We start from the raw sequence: 21,918 nt of genomic DNA, 5'->3' as shown, positions 1-21,918 counted from the left end.
GAACATACATAAATACAAATCCATTCCCTTATGACGCAAATATAGAAGATTCAATGCGTGATGGTGTGTTACAACTCCTCACAAAGTAATAGTTAGGCTAAAACCTGATCACAGCGGAGAGGTAGAGTGAATACATTACAGGAAACAATGTGACTTCATTGTAGAGGATGCAAAAGAAACTTGCGAGGATTTTGCTAGAACCGAGCAATTTGAACTGTCAGGGAATATTCGATAGGCTGAAGTTGTTTACCTTCGAACAAAGAAGCAAAACTACTTCAATTAGCACGAATAATCTATCAAAGGCCAATATAGGCTCAATTTGAACCATTCATTTATCTTAACAAAGTGGTAACAAATAAGGGTATCTAGAATCATTGTACTTTATCGAAAGAGTATGTGGGGGACAGCGGTGATGGGTGTGAGGTTAGCGGGGTTGCCCCCAGTGGGGTGCCCTTCACTCGCAGTTGTAGCCTTCGAACTCGATGGCTATAAGTGTTATAGAGACTGGAAGAATTGATCTGCTGGACAGTGGAAATATTTCAGAATGATAGATTACGTAGGTTAACTCTTTCGCAATCGACCAAGACGAAGTAGCAAAGATCTACATCCACCATGCCAGTGTTCGATAATTCGGTACTATGTGTAGAGAGTTGACTTGTGGAAGTTAAAAACTTGACGTAATTAAAACATGTAAATAGAATTATATTCGGAAGATGTCAAACATGCACTCCGGATACTGGATCAAGAACAAGGAGGCATTCGGTAAAATTAGAGATAGTCAGTCCGTGGGTTATGTGAGGAAACACTTCTTTACTCAGAGACAAGTGGCCATCCGAACTCACTCACTCCAAGTGTTGTTGAGGCTGCAAGCCAATAAATATACCATGCTTGATAGTTCTGCGGAGTACGGATTTTAAGATAACTGCACCGAGTGGGCAAGTGGATTGTGAAGCAAGACCAATGATAGCAAAATTGAATGACGGAACTGGTTGCTGGAAATATGTAGCCCTTTCCAACGTTCACATGTTCAAAACCGAATAACTTTAAAGACATTTCATCTTTCGCTCCAAGGATTCCATCAAAATTGATTTGTGTATTTCATTTTACAGACAATTCAAACAACAAGATGATTGCTGATGGAATGTGCTGTTTCCATTTACGCGCAAGGAAGCGATCAGCGTTCGTTATTGTGTCCCTTTTAGTAACAGTTATACTTGGATACGTAATCTACATGAGTCCTGAACATTGGCGATACCCCCCGTTAAGTGAAAACACCTTCCTAATGCGACCCGACAGTAAATGCGATTCCACTCCGCCATTCTTGGTCGTCCTCGTCACAAGTCACCAGCATGGCTTCAAAGCTCGTTCGGCAATTCGCCAGACCTGCGGAGGAAAGAAGACAGCAAACGGCAAGACTGTGGTGACTTATTTTCTGCTGGGATATAATTGGGAACACCAGGCGAATCTGCTGCGCGAAGATTTGCTTCATAAGGATATGATACAAAAAGATTTTCAGGACACATATTACAACCTAACAACCAAGGTGTTAATGGGTCTGGAATGGATGAGCCTATATTGTCCATCCGCCACGTTCGTGATGAAAACCGATTCAGACATGTTTGTGAACGTTAATTACCTGGTGGATATCCTGTCGCAAACGAGTATAAGAAATATTTTCACCGGCTTCATAATAAGAAATGCGCCGGCCATCAGGGACAAATCCCATAAATGGTATGTGAGTGAAAAGGAGTATCCTTTGAAAACCTTTCCGCCATACTGTTCCGGTAGTGGATACATCCTCTCAACGGATGTAGCTAGCCGAGTGTGAAGGTTTTCCAAGAACGTTCCAAAACTGAAACTGGAGGATGTTTTCATCGGTATCTGTGTGGCAGAGTTGAAGTTGTCGCCGGTGAAGCTGTGTCATGGACACATCTTCAACAGCTTTAAAGTTCCGTTTTCTGCCTGTACTTTTCGGAAACTCGTGACGTCTCACGCAACAAAACCCTACGAGTTGCTTCTCTACTGGGATGCATTGGCTGATGAGCACTCTCATGACTGTCCTGAACAAATTTGAAGGAGGCTACCAGTTCGCGACTCTCCATTTGCTCTTCGCTAATTCATTTATTTTGCATAGCATTTACTGTCACCACATCCATGACCAATGAGTGAGGTGCAAGCAGAAAATCCGCTGAACATTTAAAATAATTTGTATTTGTAAACGTTTCTCCAAGGTATGGCAACTTGCTTGGTGTATTCTTTATCCATTAAATGCGCAAACCTGCATTATTCAGTCAATTCTCGTCACGTTTATTTCGGAACAGGTCTCAAATAAACACTTGAAATTGCAGTTGCACGCCACTTCCAATGTTAGTGCTGTGGGATCTGTTTATATTCGCCTTGTTAGAAAGTCTGCCTTCACCAGTGAAACGTTTGTGTTGATCTATTCGTCCCTGATTTATGTTTGCATTCATTTATCACCATACATAATAATATAAAATCAAGATCAGTAGTTTTGGTGATAAATCAGCCCAAACCCAAAGGGACCTTTAAAAAAATATGTTTGTCGAATTTCTCGAACTGAAATTGTTATTTTCAGACCTATTATATGAATAATTCAAGTAGAATAACAATCACACCAACGCATAGTGTTATTCATGCAGAGTTGAGTACTCTAACTCTGGATATCAAATTTTGTCCATGGCCTGGATTCACCCATAAGAGAATATAGATACCGAACTGTCAAAAATGTCTAGAAACTTCAATTAATCCAAAAGGACTGCAGCAAAACTGCATTTGGCTTAGAATGTCCCTTTAATAATTAACTTGGTGATTTCCTCTGACAAAGAAAAAAATCATCTTAAAGTAAATCATATTGTCAAGCAAGCCCGACAGGTGTATGGCGACAATGCTTTTGTTTTGGAGCGCATCTGCGCACACTCAAAGTTATATCCTTTGGAGTATAGCGGAAGGAATACAGGCGGCACGGTCGCATAGTTGGTGCTTCATAGCTCCATAATTCCAGGTTCGATTCCCGGCTTGGGTCACTGTCTGTGCTGAGTCTGCACGTTCTCCCCATGTCTGCGTTGGTTTCTTACGGCTGCTCCCACAAGTCCAGAAAGACGTGTTGTTGGGAAATTTGGACATTCTGAAATCTCCCTCCGTTTACTCGAACAGGCGCCTGAATGTCACGACTAGGGGCTTTTCATCGTAACTTCATTGCAGTATTAATGTAAGCGTATTTGTGACAATAAAAATAATGAATGATGATTATCAGTTCGTTCAACGCTCCATGCGTGGTCAACAAGTCCTGGTGCTGGATATAAACATGGTGATCCTGATATAGATCAAACCTAGTTCCAATACAGCGGGATGGTTCAATTCGGTGTTTAAAATTTAAATATGCCTATTTGGAAAAGTTAGATACTTAGATGCCTGACAAATGGGTTACGTACAAAAGATTGAAATCAGTTTAATTACAAATCAATGGTGCGGCTCATAGTCCACAAACATCATTTTCAAACATTTCTGCTTTGCTGTACTCCCAAAATGGAAAGGGAACAGAAAGTAATTCGTTTGTTTTTCGCAATGACATAGGATACAATTGTCAAACTTCTTACATCTTCTTTAAACAAGAACGGCTCCTCGTCCATATGAAGGTATTGAGCATTGATTTCATCGAATCCATCCCACTTTGAAAAATGAGAGTCTGGGGTTGAGGGGGGGGGGCGGGCAGGGGCGATCTCAACTAACAAGGATCTGTTCACTTTCATAGATGGTGCCCTCCCAAATTACGCATCTTTGTTCTCCACGATAAGCATTTCGAGCACACAAATAAGTACATTATTATTGTAATTTGATAGAACTTTATTGAAAGAACACCTGGAGGACTTTGTGAATGATTGTCCTCCTTACAGAAGGAAGGATGTGCTTGAACACAAATCAACAAACCGCTTATTTATTCGAGTTTTTCCTTGGAAGGTATTATTTTCCCATCATAAAGAGTGAGTAAATTAGGCCGGTGCTCTCTGGGATTCAGGAGAATTGCAAACGATCTGACGCAAACATGCATGATATTGAGCTTGCCCCACATGGTGGGGAATCTAAAATAAGGTGGACATAGTATCAGCTGAAGGGGATCGTGATATACGTTTGAGATGAGGAGACATTTCTTCGGTCAAAATGTTGCGAATCATTGGAACTCTCTTCCAACGGATGTTGTGCATATTCCACCATTTAACTGTGGGCAGATTAGTTGTGCCTCCGGTAATCATGAGTAACTCGAGTCGGTAGTAAAGTGGAATAGCACCAGGAGTTGAGACACGCGCTTCTTGATTACATACGCTTGTTCCTAAAACTTGTGCACCTGAATTCTTATTGTCTTTGGTCTACATGATTAGTATTAACACCACTTTTAGTACTTGCTGATATCTTTTTTCGGACTAATTATGGTTAACAGAGCTATCAAGTTGCATTTCTGTGTTCTCGTGTCCCATTGCTATTACGCTCCTTGCCTCGCTTAAAAGTATTTCCCTCAGTGTGGGTTATGAACGTCACTGAGGAAAGACGACTTTTAATAGATTACAGTGTGAAATCGAATCTAGCCTCCAGCAGTTTCTGGGAAACCGCGTTATCAATTGGATAGAAAGTTGTGCCTAATTCCGGAAGATTTAGCCAAACCCACTTCAACCTAATTAACCCAGAACAGTGACGAGTCTGGAAAACTGAAACAAAAAAACAATTCTTGCAAAAACGAATCCGGTCTGTTAGCAGCTCTGAACAGGAAAGGAGGTACGTGCCTCGATCAAAATATATCTCCTTTTAATAACCGAAGGGGAGCAGAAATGTGATTTATTTTTAATCATTGGAAATGTGGAGACGGAGGCAGCACGGTGGCGCAGTGGTTAGAACTGCTGCCTCACGGCGCCGAAGTCCCAGGGTCGATCACGGCTCTGGGTCACATACAGACCGTATGGAGTTTACATTCTCCACGTGTTCGCGTGGGTTTCGCACCCTCAACCCAAAGATGTGGAGGGTAGGTGAATTGGTCACGCTAAATTGCCTCTTAATTGGAAAAAAATGAATTGGGTACCCAGTCCCAGGTTATTTTAACACATATATGAGCCTTGTTGGTAGGTTACTGAGTACAGTAATGAGCCAATAATATCCTTGCACTTCTAACTGGGAACAACGGGAAGTCAAATATCGCAATCTAGCCTCCCGAATGAAAGGGCCAGTACAAAAATATGAGAAAAGCGGGAACGTTTTCACACGTGGCTTACATCGGGCTCACTTGATACCAAGTGTCTGTGTAAGTGATATATTTTTATATCACTTGATGGGGGCGTGGCAGGTTAGGTCAGAATTTAGTTCCCATCCCTGATTGCCCTTCACAAGGTTGTGGTGTGTTGCTTTTCTGAACCGACACAGTCCTTGAGGTTTAGGCACTCCCACAGAGAGCAAGTTCCACGATGTTGCTCCAGCCACAGTGTAGGGACGGCTACATATTTCCAAGTCTGGTTGTTGAGTAACTTGGAGGGGAACCTCCAGGTGATGGGATCCCCACGTGTTCATCATGTAGGGGGCACACATGGGCAACTCTACATATTGCCGGGTATATGCCAGTGCTGTAGTTGTGCTGGGACAGCTTGGCTAGTGGTGCGACAAGTTCTGGAGTACATTTGCTGGAATATTGACAGGGCCTGTAGCCTTTGCAGTATCCAGTGCCTTCGGCAGTTACTTGATATCGCGAGAATAGAATTATGTTGGGTGAAGACCGACATCTGTGATGGTGGGGACCAACGGATGAGATCGAGATGGATAATCAACTCGTCACTTCGGCCTGAAGATGGTTGCAAATGCCTCAGCCTTGTCTGTTATTCATATGTGCTGGGCTCCTCCATCATCGAGAATTCGTGGAGCGTCCTCCTCAACTGAGTATTTTATTTGTTCACCACCATTTACGGCTGATGTGAAAGGACTACAGAGCTTATATTTGATGCGATCTTTGTCGAATCACTTAACTATGTCTATTATTTGCTGCTCATGCTGTTTGGCATACAGGTAGTTCTATGTTGCCGCATCACCAGGTTGACACCTCATTTATCGGCATGCTAATGTTGCGCCTCGCATGCCTCCTGCATTCTTCATTGAACCAGGGTTGATCCCCTGGCTTGATAGCAATGGTAGAGTGGGCGATATGTCGGGCAATGAGTACGCACATTGGGGTTGAATGCAATTCTGCTGCTGCTGATGGCCCACAGCGCCTCATGGATGTCCAGTCTTGAATTGCTAGATCTGTTCGATGTCTGTCCCATTTAGCACGGTGGTAGTTCCACACAATACGACGGAGGGTATCTTCAAAGTGAACACGGATCTTTGTCTCCCAGTGTAATGTGCGGTGGCCACCTCTACTGCTACAGTCATGGATAGATGCAACTGCAGTTGGCAGATTGGTGAGGGTGAGGTCAAGTATGTTTTTCCCTCTTGTTGGGTCCCTCACACCTGCTGCAGGCCAAATATTGCAGCTATGTCTCTTACCACCCGTACAGCGCTGTACGTGGTGGTACTTCCGAGCCACTCTTGGCGATGGACAGTGACGTCCCCCAACCAGACCATTTTCTGTGCCCTTGCGACACACATTGTTTCCTCCAAGTGGTGTTCAATGTGGAGGAGTACAGATTCATCAACTGCTGGTGGCAGTTACGTGGTGATCTGCAGGAGGTTTCCTTGCCCATTTTTAACCTGACACCATGAGGCCTCGTGAGGTCTAGAGTCGATGTTGACGACTCCCATGGCTATTCTGTCCCGATTGTATACTACTGTGCTGCCCACCTCTGCTGACGGTGAGATAGTGCATACCCAGGAATGGTGATCGTGATATCTGGGACATTGTATGCCAGGTATGATTCTGTGAGTATGACTATATCAGGCTGCTGCTGAACTAGTCTGTGAGACAGCTCTGAGAACATTAGTAGAAGCAACCAGATATAGGAAGAAGGACTTTGCAGGGCTGCGTGGCTGGGGTTGCCGTTGTCGTTTCTGATCCCAGGTTCAATGCCGGTTGTCCGTCCAGTTTCATTCTTTTTTTGTGGCTGCCGAACAGCTAAGGGGATGCTCTGTTTACTCAAGTGACATACTCGCTTAAAATCTGCTCTAGCTGGGCTCCATCCGCTTTCATTATACCGTGATTACATTCTAACTATAGTTCAAAGGACTTGGAATATTAGTCGGAGATCAATTTGAGGACGGGCGCCATAGTCTTGCAGGACCGTTGCACGGTTGGTCGATTATTGGGCAATCACTTTAAATCGGCTTCCATAGAATTTTCCTGTACTATCTGGTGACAACATAAAATAATGATAGGTACACAATTTCCGAAGCATTTCAGTGATTCGATGTGTAGTTCTCATGTAGAGACAATATGGATTTTCTTTTTCAGATCAGATTCCATGATTGTTTTTACGTTTCGGGTTATATATCGCTGATTAATTTGTTCCGTGCAGCTGCCAAAGATGGATAAAATAAATGGAACGATACTAAGTAGTTTTGGAGATGTGGCCACCTATATCTATCTATTCTTAAGCACGTATTGCATTATATTAAACAATGCATAGAATCTCATAACACGGAGGTTAGGTTGAGCTGTACGCAACACCTGTGGAGCAGAACTTTATTACGGCAAACAATTCTACCCATAATTAACAGGGACAAATATGTTTTTCGTGGAGAGTTTAGATAAGTCATTTATACGGATCTTGTCAGTGCTCGGGCAATTTAGCCATGAGGGAAGTTTGGCAAGACGTGGGTGGCGTGTTTACTTGTATGCCAAAAGGATGCGTTGTGTCCCAATTGGTCTGTTTACAATTATGAGAAGGAGTAAATAGGGAAGATCTGCTCTCGTAGAAACAAAATAAGGGTTATATTACTAGATAACAACAGCTATATGGTAACTCCAACAGTTGAAGGTTCCCCTCCAAACAACTCAGCATCCTAACTCCTTCATTTTCACTGGGGAAAAACCTTGGAACTGCTTACATGAACAGTACTGTCAGCACCATCACGCTAAGACAGCCGTTCAAGAATGCAGCTCACCACCCACCATCTCAAAGGCAATTAATGATTGTCAATTGATGCTGGTTTGGTCAGCGAAGCCCACACCCCGTGAAGTAATAATATATATGTGATTCGCAGCAATATTAAAGGCCAGTGAGTGCCCGGAAAAGCGGGTGCAGTTGCCTGTGGCATACTAGCTGAGATAAAAAAAGGAATGAGAGGTCTGCTTCAAGGGGTGTGATTTTCAGGACCCTTTATCTGTTGTCGGAAAATTGGATTAGCTTAAGTAGCTCTTCCTGGACTGACAGAGAAATCATGTGCTGACCGTCGGATTAGATCGGAACAGCTTGTAATCCAGGTATAGTAAGTCAATTTGTGGTGTAAAACATTTTAAAGCGAATTTTAAAATGTCTGTTCTGATCTTTGGATCCAGACCAGGGACGAATATCTTTAAAATCAGAGATGTGTATTACCAAGGACGGAATGGTGTGAGAATCAAAGAGGATAGAGGAAATTGGGGACTCGCTGAATAGATTATTCAGTGAGAAGATCTTACAACAACAGGTTAAAGTCAAACATGTCTGTTTCAAACACTACCTAATAGACTTCGTACTGTGCTCACCCATGTCCAACGCCGGCATCTCCACATCATAGACTATTCAGGTTGGAGAAGGAAAACATAAACGTTTGCACTTTGAAGCATGTTATCTTTTAGATTAAATTCGGTGCTGCTGGCTGGACCAGACGGCATTATGAGAGTGGACATGGCTATGGATCTGGATTTTCTTTACATCAATGTTAGACTCGCAGATTTTTTTTAAAAAATGAATTTTTACCATCTCCCCTGGAGTGAATCGAGCTTTGTCAGGAGAATTTTACCCAAGATTTCGAGAATCATTAACTCGGTGATAGTGCGCCTGATAGTGTCAGAATGCGCTTGAACAGGGGAACAGTTGCTGGAGGCTGAACAGCCTATTGATACTTGAGAATGATGTCAAATAAGCTATGAAGTTGTAAACTGTTACACAGGTTCTACCAAAATAAACATGTTTATTTTATTTAACAGGTGATTTCGAAATAAAGACGATTGCAGGTGAAACACGTTGTTCGCATTTACATTCAAACAAATGCTCTGTATATGTCTGTGCGTTCCTATTACTGGTAACGTATATTTAAGATACAACAGTCCTGACAATTGCTGTGACCCAGATTTGAATGACGCCAATTTCTTAACACGACCCGACAGTAATTGTAATGCAGATCCCCCGTTTTTGGTGCTTCTCGTCGTCAGTGCTCAAGGCGAGTACAAAGCTCGTTCAGCCATTCGCCACACATGGGGGAGAGAGAGGACAGCGCATGGCAAGAGGGCGGTGACCTACTTCCTGCTCGGTTATAGTAGGAAGCATCAGGCCCGTCTACTCCGGGAACAAATGCTGCACAAGGACATCATACAAAAGGATTTCAATGACACCTATTACAACTTGACCATCAAGGTGCTAATGGGTCTTCAGTGTGTGACGCGCTTCTGTTCATCCAGTAATTTTGAGATGGAAACAGATTCAGACATGTTTGTCAACGTTGCTTATCTGATAGAGCTCCTGTCCCATTGGAGTCCCAAGGACATTTTTACAGGCGACATAACTAGAAATGCAAAGGTCATCAGGGAAGAATCCAGCAAATGGTACGTAAACGGAAATGAATACCCCTTGGACAATTATCCGCCATTCTGCACAGGCAGTGGGTATGTCCTTTCAACTGATGTCGCTTGTCGTGTCTGGAAAGTTTCAAGGAGAATTCGGAAATTAAAACTGGAGGATGTTTTTCTCGGACTCTGTATAGTAGAGTTGCACTTGGACCCCGTGCAAATCCACGGGCGGCAACTATTTCACAACTCCAATGTCCCTTTTTCTGTTTGCGCGTACCGAAACCTTGTGACCTCTCACGCAGTGCACTCTTACCAGCAGCTAATCTATCAGAAAGCAATGGAGGCGGGGGACACTGACGACTGCCCTTACGGCACGTGGAGTGAGCGACTTAAACGGCGTTAGTGATTTTCCCCTGAAGGGGCCACGTGGCCAATATGCTTTACTTTGCACCATCTTCACAGTCTTATCCAATACCATCATTGCTATTATTATGTTAGAATGATATTGCGTCCACATCCAAAATAAATTGCTTCCTCTCCCTAAAGATATATAAGCACCAAGAAATTAGGTGTTATTTTTCAGCTGTCTTCACTTGATTTTGTGTGCCCCAATTGAGTTGCTAATTTCTCCCCTTTCTAATTAAATTGCCGATTTGAATTTTCAGTGGAAGAAAACCTGGCTAACTTTTACTTATACGGTGTGTGTAATTATGGTGTGTTGTGCTTCACAGTAGATCTGTCTGTAACCTATATAAGCAAAGTCTAATTTTCAATTTGACGTTTTGCTTAATTTCTGAACATCAATGATAACACACGTGAAGACTTGTGTTCATATAAATTAAATGATCAAATCGCCAAAATCGTTTTTTTTTAAATTTAGAGTACACGATTCAGTTTTTCCAATTAAGGGGCAATTTAGCGTAGCCAATCCACCTACCCTTCACAACTTGCGGTAGTAGGGGTGAAACTCAGGCAAACACCGAGAGAATCTTCAAACTCCACACGGACAGTGATCCGGAACCAGGATCAAACCTGGGATATCGTTGCCGTGAGGCTCTAGTGCTAACCACTGTGTCACCGGGCTGCCCCCAAAGTAATTCTTAACTGATATTTAGTAGGGTAGGTCGTTCAATGACCGAAATTCTTAATGTTCATCGTAATTTTGGAAATATAGCCAACAAATCATAATCGACTTCAGTCGCAATACATCGAAAGGTATCCGTGTTATCAGCAACTTGTTAGGTGTGCAGTGGAAACATATCAATCTGGATGACAGTTTGGAAGGATGGTACACGATAAGAAACATTAAGGTCAGAGAGAATATGACAGTAATAAAGACCAGGCCAGGTTGTGAGAGAGTTGACTCTGCCTTTGTTGGCTGAAAGAGCAATTTTGTGGTAACTTTATTATACACAACGTTTTCATGGAGAGTGAGTGATCAAACGTTCTGGTGGGAGACGCCTTGAGGTCTCGAGGTCTCGTACAACTGGCAGACACTTACAGACTCAACAGTGTGATTTAATAGGGGAATGAGATTATCCACAGATTTGCAGGGCTTGAAGTTCTGCGAGAGTATCTGATGCAACATATGCGTTACTGGGCATAGGGTACCTTCGTCCTTTGCCTCACGGTTATTTGCAAGAGGTGGTTCAGGTGACTCGGGTAGGTTATTGTATAAGTGTGAGGTGGGCGTGGTGGCTACGTTGTGGTGTAGAGGGAGGGTATGGTAGGTTGGCGATTGTGCAAGGGAGATGGGGTGGGTCGGTGGATCAGTGGGTAGGTGTGTTATGGAATCATAGAATTTACAGTGCACAAGGAGGCCACTGAACCCATCGTGTCTTCATCGGCCCTTACTTAAGAGCACCCTACTTAAGGCCATGCCTCCACCATAACCCAGTAGCCCCTCCTAAGCTTTTTGTAAACTAACGATAATTTAGCATGGCCAATCTACCTCGTCTGCCCATCTTTGGACTATGGGAAGAAACCGGAGGACACGGAGGAAATCCATGCGGACACGGGGAGAACGTGCACACTCCGCATAGACAGAGGCCCAAGACGGGAATCGAACCTGGGTCCCAGGAGCTGTGAAGCAACAATGCGACTGTGCTACCATATCGCCGCATAAGTGGGTATGCGGTCACGTACGGAAAATAAGTTGAGGAATGGGAGGCGGGTACGTGATCAAGTGAGTCAGCAGGTTGTTTTGGTGGGCTAATCAGGCGGGTCAGAAAGGTAATCGGATCGGATCGGAGAGTGAGCCGGGCTGGAATGGTACACTGCTCTGCAGGAGCTCTCAGACTGAGTTTGTTCCAGGTTGTGGTGCATTGTGTTGGCCTAAATTGAGGTTTCAGCCGTGTGCTATTCAGGTATGTTTGTCATCAGGCTGACTGTCGAATTGGGATGAAGGGCGATGGTGGATAGCCGAGTTTTTACAGTACTGTCTGATCTTGTTCGACCAGTAGATTTTGACAGAGGTTTGTCAGGTACTGTAGTGAATATCTCCAGTAATGTATAACCCGTGGAGGCATAAAGATTCATCGAGTTTTAACAGCAGACAAAGACGCCATTCGGCCCATCGAGTCCCCGCCAGCCATCAAGCACCTATCTACTCTAATCCCATTTTCCCGCACTTGGCCGGTAGCCCTGTGTACTATGGCATTTCAAGCTCTGATCTCATTACTTCTAAAATGTTGTGAGGGTTCCTGTCTCGACCAGCGTTTCAGGAAGTGAGTTCCAGATTCCCACCACCCTCAGGATGAAAAGGATTTTCCCACCATCTCCTGTGAACCTCTTGCCTCTTACATTAAATTCATGCTCCTGACATGTTCACCACTGCCCTTCCGAAATACTGAAATTTCCCCTGTCATTGTCCCTTCTCATTTTAGACAATTTGCAATAAGATCTCTCATGGATAGTCGACACAAATTGACATTTTAACGACAAAAATAGCAATTAAAAAAATAGTGGGGCGACGTGCTCGCATCTAAGTTCGAACGACCTGCAGCTTGTTTGTCAATAACAAATTATCTGGGCGACAAGCGCTGTTTTAAGAAAAAACATCAAGATAAATTATATTTTCTTCCGGAACTTGAACCGGATCCTATAACATTTGAACACAATCACACTGATTACTTCACTGGTATAAACACATTAATCATTGCTGGCTGAAACCCCGCCAAATTTAACAGATTGTATTAACAGAAACACTAGTTTGGCTCGGAAAACCATGTTGCGAAGCAGCGGCCATTCAATTATTGAGCGTAATACTGTAAATAACCCGTCTATTGTTTTGAGCCAACGACGAACCTATTCATCGCCTCCTTTTTTATGACAATCAACACCAACAGATGGGACAGCATCACACTCGCCTCTTCCAATTGAATGACGAATAGGTAAGTCTTCATTAAACTTCCAGATCAGCTGCATAACAAAAATATATTAATTATTTACTATGTGGAACAACAGTTGGGAACAGCGACTGAATCCAAGGTTTGTTGCTATGTTTGTAAAAGGAGAGTGTGCAAGTTTTTAGGGGCAAGGCGGGAGCAAGATATGTCCATTCGGATATCTGGCTGAGACAATATGGGCGAATAGTCTCCATGCTTGGAGCAATAATATGGTGATTTTAGATACTCTACATTTTTCAGTAAGATACCCCTATCTTCAATTTCTTATTAGAAACAGTTTGTTTATTTATGTTTTGGCTTACCATTGGCATATATCTGCGCACTCTTGAAAAAAATATTAGCAACTAGCTTCAAAATGTTCTGGTTAATTAAACATCACAACCGTAGAGTGCCAACGTTTTCTTACTGCTCCCGTGGCCAACTAAGTCGCTCTTCAAACCCGTGACGCCATTCAATTTGTCTAGTAGCGAGTCACGTTAAGGGATGTCGTGTGAGTAGGAGTAATGTGACCCAATAGTGCAATCAGCGATGGATGTCCGATTTCACTTTCATTTTCAGACTTGTCCCAGGAGCTGCACACAAGATTTGAGTATGTATCGGCCGTGAAAATCGTTCTGCAAATAGTTGTTTCTCGTCGTAATGAGCCGTTGTGCTTTATCCGTTAATTGGTGGAGTTAATTCTTGACGTTAATTACATTAAGAGACATAGTTGATCAGCAACTTTACTTAATTTGAGCTCCTTGCTTCATATATTTACAAATCTCAGATTTCTTCAAATTGAGTACTGACCAGACATGAACTCAATACCCCAGGTGTAGCATTACAATTTATTTGTACCGAAACAGCATTCATTTTAGGACCATAAACCTCTCAATGAGTAAATATGCATTCGACCTGATGTTGATTGTTTTCTGCACTGACCAAGATACCGAGACAATAACTGTCCATGCAAAATCGTCCCTTGTATCCACGAACATTTTGTAACTCTGCATCGACTGTTTCTCGACGTGGATGCCCAGTGATACGTTTAAGAGTTTTTAAATCTGTATTGGTTATTCCGATGCATGGAAGCAAATAAACTTTACAGTGCAGAGGGAGACGATTTGTTCCATCGTATGCAATGACCCTCTGACTGAGAACCCGAGCAAAACCCATCCAATGCCGAAACCCGGCTCCGTGGCACTGTGAGGCATCGGGTGCAGGGCTGAGTCGGAGAAATTTCGAGTGCAGTCTGGGAATGCACGGAGTAACGAACAACTTAGCGTAGGGATCATCTGCCTTCACTTCGGGTCGGAGCTGAGCGGGTGAAATACGGAGTGCTGTCTATGAATGTAAGTGGTATTAAACAACTGACCTCAAGGATCTGCGGCCTTCACTTTCGAAGCGGAACTGAGCGGGAAAAATCCGTATTGCTGGCTGGGAGGGTCAGTGGCATGGCACAACTCACTGATGTATCTGACTACTACTTAAATGTCACTCAGCGGGGTGCAGTACTCTAACTGTAAGGTTGGGGGATCAATGACGCTTCCAGCGTTTCGGTTGACTACGTCTACAGGAAGTGTAACCCGTGCCATCTCCTCACAGGCGGCGTGGTTCACTCGCCGCAACAGTTGGATGCACTGGAGCATGCAGGTAGCAGAACGCGCCACAGATAGGCGTTTTAGAGACGTAGTTATACCCAAGGTAGAGGCAGACATATGGCTGATCACTGGGTAGGGCAAACAGTCAGTGCAGGAATCCCTGTGGCTGCCCCGCCCCCCGCTCTCTAACAAATATACCCTTTTGGATACTGTTGAGGTGATAGCCTATTAGGGGAGAACAACAGCAGCTTGAACAGTAGCACCAAAACTGGGTCTGTTGCTCAGTACGGGAGGGTAAAAGTGCTGGAGAATGACAGTTACAGGGGAGTATATAGTAAGGCGCAGAGATAGGTGCGTCGATGCATTTGAAAGAGACGTCAGGTTGGCATGTTGCCTCCCTAGTGCCAGGATCAATAATGTCTCTGAACAAACACAGGACATCCTGAAGGGGGTGGGTGAACAGGCAGAGGCCGAAGCACACATAGGTGCCACCAACGTAGGAAGAAAAATCAATAAGGTTCTGCAGTAGGAGTTGAGGGACTTCGTCAGTAAGCTAAAAAGTAGGACCTCTCGTGTTGCAATCTCAGGATTACTCCCTGAGCACGCGTCAGTGAGGCTAGAAATAAGAGGATATCGCATCTAAACACGTGGCTAAACTGGTGGTGTTGGAGGGAGGAATGGAAATTTCTGGACCATTGGGCTGTCTTCCGGGGCAGCTGGTACCTGTACAAGAAGAACCGATTGCATCTAAACTTGAGGGACACTGATATCCTGGCTGGTAGCGTTGCTAGTATCGCTCTGCAATATTTAAACTAGTATGTCAGGGGCTGGGAATCATAGCGTTAGCTTAGAAGGTACAAAGCCTAAAGGGGAAATAGACAAAAAAAATTAAGAGAACAACAACACACTCGCACTGCCTGCTCAAATGCATTGGTCAGAACTGTATTTGTTTCAACGCCAGAATTAAAGCAGGTAAGACAAATGAACATATAATTCTGAATAGTGCTTGGAATCATCATGTTGTTGTTATAACAAACGTGTTTAAAAAATGGTAGGATTGGCGGCTGGACGTTCAGGGGATATAGAGGGCGATGTAAAAGAAGTGGGGGTTAGTAAAATATTGTAGCCGAACTGCGGGAGGACACCTCTGAGGGCTCATACAATGAGGCAATGTGGGTAGAGCTCAGACACAGGAAATGGCCAATCATAATGTTCGGGATTTATTACAGGCCCTCCAACTGACAGCGAGAGATGCAGGAGCAGATAGCTCGAGCGAATTTGGACAGATGCAAAAGTAACAGGGCTGTTATGGTAGGGGATTGAAACATCCCCTATATATGACTGGGTTTCGCTTCGTGCTAGGGGCTTCGATTGGGCAGTGTTTGTGAAGCATATCCAGAAAGGCGCCTTGATGCAATATGTTGATAGTTAAACTTGGTAAGGGGCAGTACTGGATCTGCTATTGGAGAATGATCCTCTACAGGTGGTGCAAGTTTTAGTACGAGAAGATTTTGGGAGTAGTGACCACAATTCCGTTCGTTTTCGGATACTTTTGGATAGGGATGAGCGGAATCCTCGGTTAAGGTGATAAGCTTGAGAAAGGCAAATCGCAATAACATTAGACAGGATTTGAAGAATTTGGAATTAATGCGGCTGTTGGAGGGTAAATCAACATCGGGCCTGTGAGAGTCTTCAAAGCGACAGGTGATTAGGATTCGGGAACGTCACATTCCTGAGAGAACGCGGGATAAGTATGGAAAGTTAACGGAGCTCTGGATAACGAGGGATATTTTGAACCTCGTCAAAAATAAAAATTAGGCTTTAGTATGGTATGGAAGGGTGGGGACATTCGAAATCTTAAAGTAGGAAGCTACTTAAGCGGGAAATTATGAGGGTTAGGAGGGGCCATGAAAATTCCTTGACAAGCAGGATTAATGTGAATCCCAAAACATTTTTTCACATGTAAAAGCAAGAGGTTGGCCAGCAAAAGATTGAACAACTTAAGGATAGTGGAGGGGGGGGGGGAGAGATATGTGTTGAGCTACAGGAAATGTGTGAGGTTTTAATGAGTACATTGCATAAGTATTCATCAACGAAAGGGATTTTGTGGATCATAGTTCTTGGACAGTGGGTGTGCAGAGTCTCGGTCATATTGACATCAAAAAGGAGGAAGTATTGTGTGTTTTAAAATACATTACGATAGATAATACTCCTGGGCCTGGTGGGATTTACCCTAGACCAATGAGGGAAGCAAGGGGGGAAGTGCTGGTGCCTTGGCTGACATCTGTGTATCCTCATTGGCTACAACTGATACCCAGATGTCTGGTGAATAGCTAATGGGTCACTACTGTTTAAGAATGGCACCAGGGATATTCCAGGAAAATAAAGGCCGGTGAGCATCATGTCGGTTGTCGGTAAATTATTGGAGAGAATTCTCAGGGTTAAGATTTACACCGATTTGGAAACAAACGAACTCTCGCGATAGACAGCATGATTTTGGGAAGGGGAGATCGTGCCTCACGAACTTCACGAGATTTCTGAGGAGGTGCCAAAGAAAACTGATGAGGGGAGCGTGGTGGATGTGGTTGTCATGGATATTAGTAAAGCCTCATGGCAGGCTGGTACAAAAGGTGAAGTCACACGGGATCAGATGTGATGTGGCAAGGTGGACGCAGAGCTGGCTCGGTCGTAGAAGGCAGAGGCTAGACGTAGAATGGATTTTTTTCTGAATGGAAGTTTGTGACTCGTGCTGCTCCACAAGGATGGCAGTTGAGCCTCTGTTGTTTGTAGCAGACATAAACGGTTTGGAGGAAAATGTAGCTGATCTAATCAGGAAGTTCGCAGATGAAACCAAGGTTGGTGGCGTGGCAGCTGGTGCTGAGGATTGTCACAGGATATAGCAGGACATTGTTAGGTTGAATATTTGGGCAGAAAAATCGGAAATTGAGTTTAATACAGATAAATGTGCGGTAATTCATTTTGATAGGTCTTACATAGAGGGAAAATATACAGTAAATGGCAAAACTCTTCGAAATATAGAAAGTTAGAGAGATCTGTACGGACAGGCCCACAGATCTTTGAAAGTGGCAATACAAGTGGGCAATGTAGTCAAGAAGTCATACGGAATGCTGGCATCCATTTAACGGAGCATCCAGTATAAAACCAGTCAAGTCAGGCTGTAATTGTCTTGAACATTGATGGGGCCGGACTTCGAATATTGCACCTTATTCTCATCGCCATTCTGCCAGAAGGATGTCAAAGCTTTGGAGAGGCTGTAGAGGAGGTTTGCCAGGATGTTGCCCGGTCTGGAGGGTTTTAACTATGCGGAGAAGCCGAATAGACTTGGTCTGTTTTGATTAGTACGAAGGAGGTTGAGGGAAGACATGATAGACGTCTACAAGATTATGAGAGGATAGAGTCGAAGGGCAGGCACTCGCTCCCAGGATAGGGGTGTCAGCCACTAGGGGGAATAAATTTAAGTTCGGTAAGGCAAAGGTTAGAGGAGATGCGGGAGGCAGTTTTTACCATGGAGGATGGACAGTGATGGTCAGTGAAGTCCCCCAACAAGAGCATATTCTGTGCCCTTGCGATACTCTGTGTTTCCTCCAAGTGGTGTCCAACGTGGAGGAGTACTGATTCATCAACTGCTGGTGGCTGATACGTGGTGATCTGCAGGGGGTTTCCTTGCCCATGTTTAACCTGATGCCATGAGACCTCATGAGTTCCAGAGGCGGTGTTAACGACTCCCAGGGCAATTCTGTCCCGATTGTACACTACTGTGCTGCCACCTCTGCTGGCGGTGAGATAGTACATACACAGGAATTGTGATAGTGTGATAGTGTAAGGTGTGATTCTGTGAGTATGACTCTATCAGGCTGCTGCTGAACTCGTCTGTGAGATAGCTCTGACAACATTGGTAGAAGCCCCCAGGTGTTAGTAAGAAGGACTTTGCACGGCGGCGTGGCTGGGGTTCCCGTTGTCGTTTCCGATCCCAGGTTCGATGCCGGTTGGCCGTCCAGTTTCATTCTTTTTTTGTGGCTGTCTAACAGCGAAAGGGATGCTCTGTTTACTCAAGTGACATACTAGCTGAAAATCTGCTCTCGCTGGACTCCATCCGCTTTCATTATTCCGTGATTACATTCTAACTTTAGTTCAAAGGGCTTGGAATATTAATCGGAGATCAATTTGAGGACGGGCGCCACAGACTATTGGACGATTATTGAGTAATCACTTTCAATCGGCTTCCATCGAATTTTCATGCACTATCTGGTGACAACATAACATAATGATAGGTACACAATTTCCGAAGCATTTCGTGATTCGATGTGTAGTTCTCATGTAGAGACAATATGGATTTTCTTTTTGAGATCAGATTCCATGATTTTTTTAACGTTTCGGGTTATATATCGCTGATGAATTTGTGGCGTGCAGCTGCCAACGATGAATAAAATGAATGGAACGATACTAAGTAGTTTTGGAGATGTGGTCGCATATATCTACCTATTCTTAAGCACATATTGCATTATATTAAACAATGCATAGTATCTCATAACACGGAGGTTAGGTTGAGCGGTACGCAACACCTGTGGAGCAGAACCTTATTACGGCAAACCATTCGACCCATAATTAGCAGGGACAAATATGTTTTCCGTGGAGAGTTGAGGGAAGTAATTTACACGGATCATGTCAATGCTAGGGCAATTTAGTCATGAGAAAAGTTTGGCTTGACGTGGGTGGCGTGTTTGCTTGTATGCCAAAAGGATGCGTTGTGAACCAATTGGTCTGTTTAGAATTATGACAAGGAGTAAATAGGGAAGACATGCTTACGGAAAAACAAAATAAGGGTTATATTACTGTATAACAGCAGGTACATGGGAACTCCAGCAATTGAAGGTTCCCCTCCAAAACAGGCATATGGGAACTCCAACAGTTGAAGGTTCCCCTGCAAACAACTCAGCGTCCTAACTCCTTCATTGTCACTGGGAAAAAATCTTGGAACTGCTTACTTGAACAGTACTGTCAGCACCATCACGCTAATACAGCTGTTCAAGAATGCAGCTCACCACCCACCTTCTCAAATGCAATTAATAATTGTCAGTTGATGCTGGTTTGGTCAGCGAATCCCACATACCGTGAAGTAATAATATATATGTGATTAGCAGCAGTATTAAAGGACAGTGAGAGCCCGGAAAAGCGGGTGCAGTTGCCAGTGGCATACTACCTCAGATTTAAAAAAAGGAATTAGAGGTCTCCTTCAAGGGGTGTGATTTTCAGGACCCTTTATCTGTTGTCGGGAAATTGGATTAGGTGAAGTAGCTTTTCTTTGACTGACAGAGAAATCATGTGCTGACCGTCGGATTAGATCGGCACAGCTTGTAATCCATGTATAGTCAGTCAATTTGTGGTGTGAAACATTTTAAAGCGAGTTTATAAGGTCAATGGAGAACAAATGTCTGTTCTGATCTTTGGATGCAGACCAGGGACGAATATCTTTAAAATCAGAGATGTGTATTACCAAGGGCGGAATGCTGTGGTAATCAAAGAGGATCGAGGAGTTGGGGACTCGCTGAATAGATTATTTAGGTAGGAGAAGGAGAACATCAACGTTTGGACTTTGAAGCATGGTATGCTTTAGATTAAATGCGGTGCTGCTGGCTGGACCAGAGGGCATTATGAGAGTGTACATGGCTATGGATCTGGATTTTCTTTTCACTAGTGTTAGACTTGTAGATATTTTTTTAATGCATTTTTCCCATCTCCCCTGGAGTGAATCGAGCTTTGTCAGGAGAATCTTGCCCTAGATTTCGAGAGTCATTAACTCGGTGGCAATGCAGTCATAATGCGCTTGAACAGGGGAGCAATTTCTAGAGGCTGAACAGCCTACTGATACTTTAGAATGATGTAAAATAAGCTATGAAATTGTATTCTGTTACACAGGTTCTACCAAAATAAACGTGTTTATTTTATTTAACAGGTGATTACGAAATGAAGCCGATTGCAGGTGCAACACGTTGTTCGCATTTACATTCAAACAAACGATCTTTATTTGTCTGCGTTCCTATTACTGACAACTGTTCAACTTGTATATTTAAGATAAAGCAGTTCTGACAATTGCTGTGACCCAGATTTGAATGACTCCAATTTCGTAACACGACCCAACAGTAATTGTAATGCGGATCCACCGTTTTTGACGCTTCATGTCGTCAGTGCTCAAGGTGAGTCCAAAGCTCGCTCAGCCATTCGCCAAACCTGGTGGAGAGAGAGGACAACCCATGGCAAGAGGGTGGTGACCTACTTCCTGCTCGGTTATAGGAGAAACCATCAGGCGCTTCTACTCCGGGAACACATGCTGCACAAGGACATCATACAAAAGAATTTCAGTGACACCTATTACAACTTGACCACCAAGGTGCTAATGGGCCTTGAGTGGGTGACGCGCTTCTGTTCATCCAGTAATTTTGTGATGAGAACAGATTCAGACATGTTTGTCAACGTTGCTTATCTGATAGAGCTCCTGTCCCATTGGAGTCCCAAGGACATTTTCACAGGCGGCATAACTAGAAATGCAAAGGTAATCATGGATGACTCCAGCAAATGGTACATAAGCGAAAATGAATATCCCTTGGACAACTATCTGTCATTCTGCAAAGGCAGTGGCTATGTCTTTTCAACTGAGGTCGCTTGCCGGGTCTGGAAAGTTTCAAAGAGAATTCGGAAATCGAAACTGGAGAATTTTTTTGTCGGACTCTGTATAGCAGAGTTGCACTTGGACCCCGTGCAAATCCACGGGCAGCAAATATTTCACAACTCCAATGTCCCTTTTTCTGTTTGCGCGTACCGAAACCTTGTGACCTCTCACGCAGTGTAGTCCTACCAGCAGCTAATCTATCAGAAAGCAATGGAGGAGGGTGACACTGACGACTGTCGTGAAGGCACGTGAAGTGAGCGACTTAAACGGCGTTATTGATTTTCCCCTGAAGGAGCCACGTGGCCAATATGCTTTACTTTGCACCATCTTTACAGTCTTATCACATACCATCATTGCTATTATTATGTTAGAATGATATTGCCTCCACATCCAAAATAAGTTGCTTCCTCTCCCTGAAGATATATAACCACCAAGAAATTAGGTGTTATTTTTCAGCTGTCTTCACTTGATTTTGTGTGCCCCAATTATTTGCTAATTTCTCTCCTTACTAATTAAATTGCCGAGTTGAATTATCAATGGAAGAAA

The 21,918-nt window shown here is 43.6% G+C and overlaps 2 protein-coding genes and 1 pseudogene across 2 annotated transcripts; all 3 read left to right on the top strand.

Annotated features, from left to right (window-relative positions):
* The first annotated feature begins 1,126 nt into the window (after positions 1 to 1,126).
* LOC140411392 (beta-1,3-galactosyltransferase 5-like) lies at positions 1,127 to 2,074 on the top strand (annotated as a pseudogene).
* A 7,105-nt stretch (positions 2,075 to 9,179) lies between these two features.
* Positions 9,180 to 10,100, top strand: LOC140411391 (beta-1,3-galactosyltransferase 5-like). The gene has a single exon (XM_072500504.1). The coding sequence runs from the start codon at positions 9,180 to 9,182 to the stop codon at positions 10,098 to 10,100; it is 921 nt and encodes a 306-aa protein (XP_072356605.1).
* Positions 10,101 to 12,107: 2,007 nt separating this feature from the next.
* Positions 12,108 to 21,552, top strand: LOC140411390 (beta-1,3-galactosyltransferase 5-like). Its single transcript, XM_072500503.1, has 2 exons — positions 12,108 to 12,171; positions 20,810 to 21,552. The coding sequence occupies exons 1-2, from the start codon at positions 12,108 to 12,110 to the stop codon at positions 21,550 to 21,552; spliced, it is 807 nt and encodes a 268-aa protein (XP_072356604.1).
* The last annotated feature ends 366 nt before the right edge of the window (positions 21,553 to 21,918 follow it).

Source organism: Scyliorhinus torazame, chromosome 4, assembly GCF_047496885.1.
Source record: "Scyliorhinus torazame isolate Kashiwa2021f chromosome 4, sScyTor2.1, whole genome shotgun sequence".
NCBI classification, from domain to species: domain Eukaryota; kingdom Metazoa; phylum Chordata; class Chondrichthyes; order Carcharhiniformes; family Scyliorhinidae; genus Scyliorhinus; species Scyliorhinus torazame.
This window is presented reverse-complemented; position numbering and strand designations above follow the sequence as displayed.